The sequence below is a fragment of the Oncorhynchus keta genome, chromosome 5 (genome assembly GCF_023373465.1).
Source record: "Oncorhynchus keta strain PuntledgeMale-10-30-2019 chromosome 5, Oket_V2, whole genome shotgun sequence".
Classification (NCBI taxonomy): domain Eukaryota; kingdom Metazoa; phylum Chordata; class Actinopteri; order Salmoniformes; family Salmonidae; genus Oncorhynchus; species Oncorhynchus keta.
This window is the reverse complement of record NC_068425.1, coordinates 10,462,441-10,474,741: the sequence shown is the minus strand read 5'-3', so window position 1 is coordinate 10,474,741 and position 12,301 is coordinate 10,462,441. Positions and strand designations below refer to the sequence as shown.

The following is a 12,301-nucleotide window of genomic DNA, read 5'->3' as shown; positions in this document are numbered from 1 at the left end:
ACAAATTACCTCAACTAACCTGTACCCTCACACACTGACTCGGTATCGGTATCCCCTTTATATAGCCTCGTTATTGTTATGTTATTGTGTTACTTTTTTATTATTTTTTGCTTTAGTTTATTTGGTAAATATTTTCTTAACTCTTCTTGAACTGCACTGTTGGTTAAGGGCTTGTAAGTAAGCCTACACTTGTTGTATTTGACGTGTGTGACAAATAAAGTTTGATTTGATTTGATGCGTACACACACATGATAACATACGCACTATACACACACACGTATCCTAGGATCTTCTGTTGTAGATATGTAGTAGTCGAGTAGGGGCCTGAGGGCACACACTGTGTGTGTTCTGAAATCAGTTATGAATGTATTGTAATGTTTTTAAAATTGTATAACTGCCTTAATTTGACCAGACCCCAGGAAGAGCCGCTAATGGGGATCTAAAATAAGTACAAACAGTCTCTATATCTAGCTAATGGGGATCCATAATAAATACAAACAGTCTCTATATGTAGCTAATAGGGATCCATAATAAATACAAACAGTCTCTATATCTAGCTAATAGGGATCCATAATAAATACAAATACAAACAGTCTCTATATCTAGCTAATGGGGATCCATAATAAATACAAATACAAACAGTCTCTATATCTAGCTAATGGGGATCCATAATAAATAAATACAAACAGTCTCTATATCTAGCTAATGGGGATCCATAATAAATACAAATACAAACAGTCTCTATATCTAGCTAATGCGGATCCATAATAAATACAAATACAAACAGTCTCTATATCTAGCTAATGGGGATCCATAATAAATACAAATACAAACAGTCTCTATATCTAGCTAATAGGGATCCATAATAAATACAAACAGTCTCTATATCTAGCTAATGGGGATCCATAATAAATACAAATACAAACAGTCTCTATATCTAGCTAATGGGGATCCATAATAAATACAAATACAAACAGTCTCTATATCTAGCTAATAGGGATCCATAATAAATACAAACAGTCTCTATATCTAGCTAATAGGGATCCATAATAAATACAAACAGTCTCTATATCTAGCTAATAGGGATCCATAATAAATACAAATACAAACAGTCTCTATATCTAGCTAATAGGGATCCATAATAAATACAAATACAAACAGTCTCTATATCTAGCTAATGGGGATCCATAATAAATACAAACAGTCTCTATATCTAGCTAATGGGGATCCATAATAAATACAAATACAAACAGTCTCTATATCTAGCTAATAGGGATCCATAATAAATACAAATACAAACAGTCTCTATATCTAGCTAATGGGGATCCATAATAAATACAAACAGTCTCTATATGTGACACTTTACATGCACATTGTGACACGAAAAGAACACAGAGAACATTACAGTTCTCTCCATTCAATCGCTGTTATCACGGAGAGAGCTTTCATCGCTCAGCACTGACGTCAATGACCAAATACGTCAATAAGTCTAAGTTAGTTGTGATTCATTGAGCTTTTATTGAAATGCACTCGCTTTTTTATCTCCTGATTTCCCACTTTAATGTTCCCTCATCATCATCATCATCTCTCTTTTTCTGTCTGTCAACTCCTCTCTGACCGCATTTAATTATCTCAATATGGTTATCTGATCCTCCCTTTCGCTCTCTCTCTGCCTGCCTCTCTCTCTCTCTCTCTCTCTCTCTCTCTCTCTCTCTCTCTCTCTCTCTCTCTCTCTCTCTCTCTCTCTCTCTCTCTCTCTCTCTCACCCTTTCTCACCCCCCAGTGGGTGGCCAGCTGCTGTCGGTCCTGGATGAAACAGAGAATGGCTTTGTGTGGGAACACATCCAGGGCTACCAGGAGCAGGCCCATGGAGCCTGGCTGGGTATGACCTTTAACTCCAAAGGTAAGGAACTCCTCAGGATGTACACAGTGAAAAGTATACACAGACTGTTAAAAACATGTAAATATCCTATACTGTAAGGTCATATAATCTAATGGCTACTGTAAGAAGAGTAATTTATCAGAGTGACATATGCTATCCATATACTCATTCATATATTACATACATGATTTATACACACCTTTTTGCATTAGGGTGTTCCAGGGCTATTTCAAGATATTCTTCAGACAGGCGTGTGCGTGTGTGTGTGTGTGTGTGTGTGTGTGTGTGTGTGTGTGTGTGTGTGTGTGTGTGTGTGTGTGTGTGTGTGTGTGTGTGTGTGTGTGTGTGTGTGTGTGTGTGTGTGTGTGTGCGTGTGTGTGTTGTTCCTGGTGTTGTCCTGCAGGGGGCAGTCTGATGTGGTCTGAGAGTGCTGAGGTGAAGTTCACTAACTGGGAGGTGCAGGGCACCAACCTGAGCATGCTGTTTCCCAACACCTGCTTCTGGATCCAGAGCAACACAGGCCTTTGGAAACCAGGCCCCTGCAAGAACCGCACACACGGAGTCATCTGCAAACGGCCACGCAGTAAGGAAGGCCTCACCCTGTAGCGCAGACAAATAACATTATGGACAATGTCATACGTGTACACAGTGATAGCAACGCTGTATAACCACTTACTGTGCTTCATTTATATCTGCAAAAAGCAATCTCTGAGCTGACAACACAACTCGAATGTTATCTTTTCCGTTGCAGGTGCTGAGGCTTTGGCGGTAGTCTGTAAGTAGGGATAGGATATCCCATGTTGTTTGTTCAAGTCATCAAATGTTAGATTTGTTTAAATCTGTAATGCTAATCTGTAAACAAAAAAAAAAATTGTCCCTCTCTCACTCTTTCTCCCCTTCTCTCTCTCTCCCTCCCTCCCTGTTTGTCTCAGCTGAAGAGGACCACCTGCCCACTCTGATTGTGATCATGGTGACAGGTCTGGTGTTGGTGATCCTCATCGCGGGCGTGATCTACCTGTACCGCCGACGCCAGGCAGGCTCCCGGGGATCTTACGAGGGGGCGCGCTACAGCCGCACCAACTCCAACCCCTCCGAACAGGCCGAGAAGAACATCCTGGTGTCTGACATGGAGCTCAACGAGCAGCCGGAGTAGCACAGCCAACCAGGACTGGCCCCTCCCCCCCGGGGCAGGAGACACCTGGGAGTACCTAATACTGACTGACCCACTGTCTGACTGATACGCATTCTGCTTCTACATTTCATGTCCCTGTTCTGTTTGAAAAGATGTTGAAGATGCTGAAGGTCTGTGCTGTGTCGAGCGCAGCAGATGTCAATCAAATTCCCTTTAATCAGTCATTCCCCAAAGGGGTTAATAATATGCAAATTACAATATGAACTGCTTTTCTTAGTAGTATAGCAATAATGTTTCTAATGTCAGTTTCACATTTCATTTCAAACACTTCCTGTTTTTGGTCACTATGTTTAAAAGGCAGATGCCAAAAGCCATAGACTAAGGCTTTGCACCAGTTCTTCCCTCGTCAGGAGACTCAGTATCATCCAAATATCAACACAGCCTCCATCGAGACCATGACAGTATTTACCTGAGGTTAACTTCAGGTTTGTTTTGTATATTTCCTTTTGGTTTGTTTGTGTGTTTTTTTTGTCCAGTGCAGCTGTAGTGAATCTGTAGTGAATACTCCTTCTAATTCTGGTTGTTGTGGTGAAGCTTTTGTTGTTGCCAGTCCCCTTCCCTCCCTCCCTTCGGTTCTGACTGACACGTCAGCAAAGACTGGTTGGAAAGCAATACATTCAGTGTGGAAGAGAAGAGGACAGTGATGTTAGAGAGACGATTTTAGAGTGATTTTAAAGAGTCCCTGGCCTGTTCACCACAACTGCACATACATTAGGAGAGGGGGGCAGAGTTTTGATGTTGATACAGACCGATACCGTCTTTTGTTGTCTTGGTACAGTGTGATGGGGTAGATAAGGGTATTAGTATGTAACATTCTAGAGGGTTTTAAGAGGGTTTGTTTTAGCACTTTCTACCACAATCACGAGAAGAGCCAACATGTATTACTTAAAGTAACTGTCCAGTGTTTCCAGATTTCTATGAAATAGGACCTATACTTAATTACACTACGAGTGAAATAGTTTACCTTCAAATCATTTTTAATTAGATATGTTTAAAAGCAGCTTTTCCTTGTTGGAATGGTGTGGGTGTACCCCAACAACAGAATGGTACGGGAGTTTACCGGTCATTAAAAGTATTAATGCGAGTAGACCGCTGATTGGCCAGCCCATCCTCTACAGGAGAATAAAATCATCCTCTATGAGGAAATAGCAAGCGTTTCTTTAGACAGTCTGAGATACAGGTTGGAGTTGGGGTTTTTGAAATCTTTTTATTCTCCAGTTCATGCTCTGACCACATACAAATATAGGATAAGTCAACAACATTACTTGGTTATGAGTTAACAGAATGTGAACTTTTAAAAGTGAGATTTTCACTAGACAGTTACTTTTTTGTTGTTGTTGATCTTGTCTCACTGCTGCAACTCCCCAAAGGGCTCAGGAGGGGCGAAGGTCGAGTCATGCGTCTTCCGATACATGACCCGCCAAACCACACTTTTCAACACCCACCCGCCAGCTGCACTGTTCAACTGATGAGTGAAGTCAGCCTGCAGGCGCCTGGCCTGCCACAAGGAGTTGTTAGAGCGCAATGAGCCAAGTAAAGCACCCCCCGGCCGAACCCTCCCCTAACCCGGACTACACTGGGCCAATTGTGTGCCGCCCTATGGAACTCCCGGTCACGGACAGTTGTGACACAGCCTGGTATCGCACCCAGGTCTGTAGTGGCACCTCAAGCACTGCACTGCAGTGTCTTAGACCGCTGCGCCACTCAGGAGGCCCCTAGACAGTTACTTTAAGCAAAGGACAGTACATTCACTCCTTTGTTTATGCATTATTACTAAGATACTTTTCAATTGTTTTTGTTTTATTTCCTTCCTTTGACTTTTGGATGGGTAACCTGGTGTAAAGTAGGTGAACGTCAGTGTTAGTCTCATGACTGGTACGGAGGGTTAGATTTCCCATGTTAATGTCTGTGTTTGTTGGTGGTATGATTACACACTGACCTGCAGCCATGTAAAACATACCCTATATATCCAAAAGTATGTGGACACCCATTCAAATTAGTAGACTCTGCTATTTCAGCCACACCCGTTCGTCAGCCACACACTGTTCGTCAGGAGCTTCATGAAAATGGGTTTCCGTGGCCGAGCAGCGGCACACAAGCCTAAGATCACCATGCTCAATGCCAAGCGTAGGCTGGAGTGGTGTAAAGCTCACCACCATTGGACTCTGGAAACGCATTCTCTGGAGTGATGAATCACGCTTTACCATCTGGCAGCCCAACCCAATGGGTGCCAGCAAAATACTACCTACTCGAATGCATAATGCCCACTGTAAAGTTTGGTGGAGAAGGACTAATGGTCTGGGGCTGTTTTTAATGGTTTGGGCTAGGCCCCTTAGTTCCAGTGAAGGGAAATATAAACGCTACAGTATACAATTATATTCAAGACGATTCTGTGCTTCCAACTTTGTGCTTCCTGTTTCAGCATGACAATGCCCCATGTGCACAAAGCGAGGTCCTGACCTCAACCTCATCAAACACTTTTGGAATGAATTGGAACGCCGACTGCGAGCAACGCCTAATTACCCAACCTCACTAATGCTCTTGTGGCTGAATGGAAGCAAGTCCCCGTAGCAATGCTCCAACATCTAGTGGAAAGCCTTCACAGAAGAGTGGAGGCTGTTATAGCAACAAAGGGGGGACCAACTCCATATTAATGCCCATTATTTTGGAACGAGATTTTCGATTAACAGATGTCCACATACTTTTGGTCATGTTGTGTAACTTAGGTCACCTGTAGGTCATTCACTTGAAAAGTGACACATCTGACGTGAGTCCACATGTACAGTACCAGTCAAAAGTTTGGACACACCTACTCATTCCAGGGTTTTTCTTTATTTTTACTATTTTCTACATTGTAGAATAATAGTGAAGACATCAAAACTATGAAATAACATACAGTATTGCATTTCTGGATGTTGCAATAAACTTTTGTATGTGGTATGTTCCACAAGATACTGGAGAACCTTACTTAAGGGGTACCCTCTATATCAATGCAAAATACAGCTAGGAAAACCAAAGAACTAGTTTGAAAAGGGAAACGATCCACCCCATTATTCAAATATTTAGGAATAGAAAGATCAACTCATCCATCTTATTTCTCCTTGTCATGTCTTAACCTTGTGTAGTACATTATTGGGAGGAGGAAAGTAAGGTTTCTAGCAGGTCACAACTAGATTCAATGCAGGGAATCAACCAAAACCCTAACCTCTGGGTTCCCGTTTGAATAGGAGGCAAAGACAGATGTTTTCTTCCCCCTCATAACATTCCTCCTACAGTTCGCTCCTTCTCATGACCGGATTGCTGTCCTGCTCCGTGGAATGCTTTGGAGAAGTTTTAGATAGAAACTCTTTGTGGGCCAGTGAGCCACGCTTCAAAACCAGCTCTTTTCTGCTCTGTAGACCGGACGAATGGGGCTGAGGAGAGAGAGGGGGAGGGCGGATGGAAGGAGACGGAGGAGTGAGGGGGATTGTGTGTGTGTTATCGTGGAATGTTGAGTCGGCAAGAAGAGCTCAGTGGCAAGTCTGGGACCGATCAGAGCAGAAGAGCTCAGGGCCGAAAGAGAAGGGTGAGAAAATTGGAGAAAAGGGGTAAAAATAATGGAGGGAGAGGGAGACTGACAGGCAGGCAGGTATGTGGGATAAATGGGGCAGGGAGGGAGGAATGGAGATGAGAGAAGAGAAGTGAAATGTCCTAGGTTCACCCTGCCTCCTAGTGGAGGGTTGCTGTAGCACCCTGCTTCAAAATGACTGCCGAACTGGTTGTAATGAATTTGAGCAGACTACAAGTTGGAGTTGCCTACAAAGTGATGATGTGAGTCTGGTCCTGATGTCCTACCCTATCTGGGACTGACTATGTGACTGTGGTGGGCTTTTTACATTTGAGTCCCTGTGAAGAAAGGTTCAAATAAGCACCTGTTTTGATTTTTTAAATATCTGTTGTTTTTATATGTAATGAATAAAATATATGTTGGCTAAATGACTGTCAATAGAATTATTTAATTGTTTAAATTGTTGGTACTTTAGTTACACCAGTCTTTGCATGTTATTGTGGGGGGACGAGATGTTTACTGTTGCCTTGAATGAACTAGTAAGATAAATAGTTGTGATGTTGAAGAACCCCCACCAGAGGGCAGGTCTTGCTCACCCTAACAGCTCATTTAAACTGTGTTTAATGAGTTCCTCACTTTCCTGGTCTGATGCATCATATTTTTTTCACCATCTCTGTCTGTCTCTCTGTCTCTCCACCCCATACATATCTACTGTATGTGCATGTTTGTGTCCTTGAATGTCTACAGCTGTGTCTCCATCCAGTCTGCTCAGACTCTTAGTTCAGGCTGGGATCCTGATCTGCCACACCTCATTGGAGGAGAATGAAACAAGGGCCTCTACCTTTGCTCTGACAAAGACTCCTTCTGTATGGCTTGGCAGGCACCAATAGCTTGTCTATGTGCCGCCTGCCTGTTGCGGCTGATCTGGCAGCGAGGCATTGTGACTGGCTGCCCCTAGATGTGGCTGGAGCACTAATGTGCTGTGAGCCATTGTACTGTACCATTCAACTGGAGCCCTTTAAGACTGAGACAATCAGTGTGTCAGACTGAGCGTGCCAGCCAAGTGGACATGAGGTCTGACGGCTCTATCCACTGGCCAGGGGTAGAATATTTGGAAAATTAATTGACCTAGGTGTCTGTCCAGGGGTTTGTTCCATGGACCAATGGACCAGGGGTGTAGTGATTAGGCAGAACACTTGGATTAATATAGGTATTTAGGCAGATTGTTTTTGTGCCCTAATCAAGCGAGAGACCTCACCGTCTGTGTAGGGAGGGAATCACTCATCCCAAATCAAACAGAGGAGATTGTTTCTCTTGCCATAATGCAGAAAATAGCATTTGTATATTTTAAGTTATTACAGTATTATTATTTATGTGAATTTTTGTACATTTGTTCATATTTAGAATATTGATATCTATTTGGATCATTCCATTATGGATATTTGTATATGAATCCCCCTTTGTATAGGCTAGCACAGATTGGAATATATTCCGGGATTCTTCCGATGGCATTGAGGAGTACACCATATCAGTCACTGCCTTTATCAATAAGTGCATTGAGGATGTCGTCCCCACAGTGACTGTACGTACATACCCCAACCAGAAACCATGGATTACAGGAAACATTAGCACTGAGCTAAAGGGTAGAGCTGCCGCTTTCAAGGTGCGGGACTCTAACCCGGAAGCTTATAAGAAATCACGCTATGCCTTCCGACGAACCATCAAACAGGCAATGCGTCTATACAGGACTAAAATCGAATCGTACTGCACCGGCTCTTGTCGGATGTGGCAGGGCTTGCAAACTATTACAGACTACAATGGAAGCACAGCTGAGAACTGCCCAGTGCCACGAGCATACCAGACAAGATAAATAACTTCTATGCTCGCTTCGAGTCAAGTAACACTGAAACATGCATGAGAGCATCTGCTGTTCCAAACGACTGTGTGATCACGCTCTGCAGCCGATGTGAGTAAGACCTTTAAACAGGTCAACATTCACAAGGCCAGATGGATTACCAGGACGTGTACTGTGAGCATGCGCTGACCACCTGGCAAGTGTCTTCACTGACATTTTCAAACTCTCCCTATCTGAGTCAGTAATACCAACATGTTTCAAGCAGACCACCATAGTCCCTGTGCCCAAGAACTCTAAGGTAACCTGCCTAAATTACTACCAACCCATAGCACTCAGGTTAGCTAGCCAGCTATTGTCGTTCTTTTAACGCAACGTAACGTAATCAACACTGCTAGCTAGCCAGCTAGCCCCCGAAAAGCTGCACTGTAGAAACTATTACACTCAACGGAACGACTTGATTAGTGTAGTGTCAACAACGCAGCCACTGCCAGCTAGCCTACTTCAGCAGTACTGTATAATTTTAATCATTTTAGTCAATAAGATTCTTGCTACGTAAGCTTAACTTTCTGAACATTCGAGACGTGTAGTCCACTTGTCATTCCAATCTCCTTGCATTAGCGTAGCCTCTTCTGTAGCCTGTCAACTATGTGTCTGTCTATCCCTGTTCTCTCCTCTCTGCACAGACCATACAAACGCTCCACACCGCGTGGCCGCAGCCACCCTAATCTGGTGGTCCCAGCGCGCACGACCCACGTGGAGTTCCAGGTCTCCCGTAGCCTCTGGAACTGCCGATCTGCGGCCAACAAGGCAGAGTTCATCTCAGCCTATGCCTCCCTCCAGTCCCTCGACTTCTTGGCACTGACGGAAACATGGATCACCACAGATAACACTGCTACTCCTACTGCTCTCTCCTCGTCCACCCACGTGTTCTCGCACACCCCGAGAGCTTCTGGTCAGCGGGGTGGTGGCACCGGGATCCTCATCTCTCCCAAGTGGTCATTCTCTCTTTCTCCCCTTACCCATCTGTCTATCGCCTCCTTTGAATTCCATGCTGTCACAGTTACCAGCCCTTTCAAGCTTAACATCCTTATCATTTATCGCCCTCCAGGTTCCTCGGAGAGTTCATCAATGAGCTTGATGCCTTGATAAGCTCCTTTCCTGAGGACGGCTCACCTCTCACAGTTCTGGGCGACTTTAACCTCCCCACGTCTACCTTTGACTCATTCCTCTCTGCCTCCTTCTTTCCACTCCTCTCCTCTTTTGACCTCACCCTCTCACCTTCCCCCCCTACTCACAAGGCAGGCAATACGCTCAACCTCATCTTTACTAGATGCTGTTCTTCCACTAACCTCATTGCAACTCCCCTCCAAGTCTCCGACCACTACCTTGTATCCTTTTCCCTCTCGCTCTCATCCAACACTTCCCACACTGCCCCTACTCGGATGGTATCGCGCCGTCCCAACCTTCGCTCTCTCTCCCCCGCTACTCTCTCCTCTTCCATCCTATCATCTCTTCCCTCTGCTCAAACCTTCTCCAACCTATCTCCTGATTCTGCCTCCTCAACCCTCCTCTCCTCCCTTTCTGCATCCTTTGACTCTCTATGTCCCCTATCCTCCAGGCCGGCTCGGTCCTCCCCTCCCGCTCCGTGGCTCGACGACTCATTGCGAGCTCACAGAACAGGTCTCCGGGCAGCCGAGCGGAAATGGAGGAAAACTCGCCTCCCTGCGGACCTGGCATCCTTTCACTCCCTCCTCTCTACATTCTCCTCCTCTGTCTCTGCTGCTAAAGCCACTTTCTACCACTCTAAATTCCAAGCATCTGCCTCTAACCCTAGGAAGCTCTTTGCCACCTTCTCCTCCCTCCTGAATCCTCCTCCCCCTCCCCCCCTCCTCCCTCTCTGCAGATGACTTCGTCAACCATTTTGAAAAGAAGGTCGACGACATCCAATCCTCGTTTGCTAAGTCAAACGACACCGCTGGTTCTGCTCACACTGCCCTACCCTGTGCTCTGACCTCTTTCTCCCCTCTCTCTCCAGATGAAATCTCGCGTCTTGTGACGGCCGGCCGCCCAACAACCTGCCCGCTTGACCCTATCCCCTCCTCTCTTCTCCAGACCATTTCCGGAGACCTTCTCCCTTACCTCACCTCGCTCATCAACTCATCCCTGACCGCTGGCTACGTCCCTTCTGTCTTCAAGAGAGCGAGAGTTGCACCCCTTCTGGAAAAACCTACACTCGATCCCTCCGATGTCAACAACTACAGACCAGTATCCCTTCTTTCTTTTCTCTCCAAAACTCTTGAACGTGCCGTCCTTGGCCAGCTCTCCCGCTATCTCTCTCAGAATGACCTTCTTGATCCAAATCAGTCAGGTTTCAAGACTAGTCATTCAACTGAGACTGCTCTTCTCTGTATCACGGAGGCGCTCCGCACTGCTAAAGCTAACTCTCTCTCCTCTGCTCTCATCCTTCTAGACCTATCGGCTGCCTTCGATACTGTGAACCATCAGATCCTCCTCTCCACCCTCTCCGAGTTGGGCATCTCCGGCGCGGCCCACGCTGGATTGTGTCCTACCTGACAGGTCGCTCCTACCAGGTGGCGTGGCGAGAATCTGTCTCCTCACCACGCGCTCTCACCACTGGTGTCCCCCAGGGCTCTGTTCTAGGCCCTCTCCTATTCTCGCTATACACCAAGTCACTTGGCTCTGTCATAACCTCACATGGTCTCTCCTATCATTGCTATGCAGACGACACACAATTAATCTTCTCCTTTCCCCCTTCTGATGACCAGGTGGCGAATCGCATCTCTGCATGTCTGGCAGACATATCAGTGTGGATGACGGATCACCACCTCAAGCTGAACCTCGGCAAGACGGAGCTGCTCTTCCTCCCGGGGAAGGACTGCCCGTTCCATGATCTCGCCATCACGGTTGACAACTCCATTGTGTCCTCATCCCAGAGCGCTAAGAACCTTGGCGTGATCCTGGACAACACCCTGTCGTTCTCAACTAACATCAAGGCGGTGGCCCGTTCCTGTAGGTTCATGCTCTACAACATCCGCAGAGTACGACCCTGCCTCACACAGGAAGCGGCGCAGGTCCTAATCCAGGCACTTGTCATCTCCCGTCTGGATTACTGCAACTCGCTGTTGGCTGGGCTCCCTGCCTGTGCCATTAAACCCCTACTACTCATCCAGAACGCCGCAGCCCGTCTGGTATTCAACCTTCCCAAGTTCTCTCACGTCACCCCGCTCCTCCGCTCTCTCCACTGGCTTCCAGTTGAAGCTCGCATCCGCTACAAGACCATGGTGCTTGCCTACGGAGCTGTGAGGGGAACGGCACCTCAGTACCTCCAGACTCTGATCAGGCCCTACACCCAAACAAGGGCACTGCGTTCATCCACCTCTGGCCTGCTCGCCTCCCTACCACTGAGGAAGTACAGTTCCCGCTCAGCCCAGTCAAAACTGTTCGCTGCTCTGGCCCCCCAATGGTGGAACAAACTCCCTCACGACGACAGGACAGCGGAGTCAATCACCACCTTCCGGAGACACCTGAAACCCCACCTCTTTAAGGAATACCTAGGATAGGATAAGTAATCCTTCTCACCCCCCTAAAAGATTTAGATGCACTATTGTAAAGTGGCTGTTCCACTTGATGTCATCAGGTGAATGCACCAATTTGTAAGTCGCTCTGGATAAGAGCGTCTGCTAAATGACTTAAATGTAAATGTAAATGTAAATGCACTCACATCTGTAGCCATGAAATGCTTTGAAAGGCTGATCATGGCTCACAACAACACCATTATCCCAGAAACCCTAGACCCACTCCAAT

General features: G+C 45.9%; 1 protein-coding gene across 2 annotated transcripts in view; it reads left to right on the top strand.

The window, feature by feature from the left end:
- LOC118384149 (C-type mannose receptor 2) overlaps positions 1 to 3,593 on the top strand; it is a 55,671-nt gene extending 52,078 nt beyond the window's left edge. For both annotated transcript variants that reach the window (XM_052518686.1, XM_052518687.1), the window contains 4 exons: positions 1,784 to 1,903; positions 2,286 to 2,465; positions 2,634 to 2,657; positions 2,815 to 3,593. In XM_052518686.1, coding sequence (XP_052374646.1) covers positions 1,784 to 1,903; positions 2,286 to 2,465; positions 2,634 to 2,657; positions 2,815 to 3,035 — 545 coding nt within the window. In that variant the 3' untranslated portion in view covers positions 3,036 to 3,593. The remainder of the gene's footprint in view (positions 1 to 1,783; positions 1,904 to 2,285; positions 2,466 to 2,633; positions 2,658 to 2,814) is intronic.
- Positions 3,594 to 12,301: the final 8,708 nt, after the last annotated feature.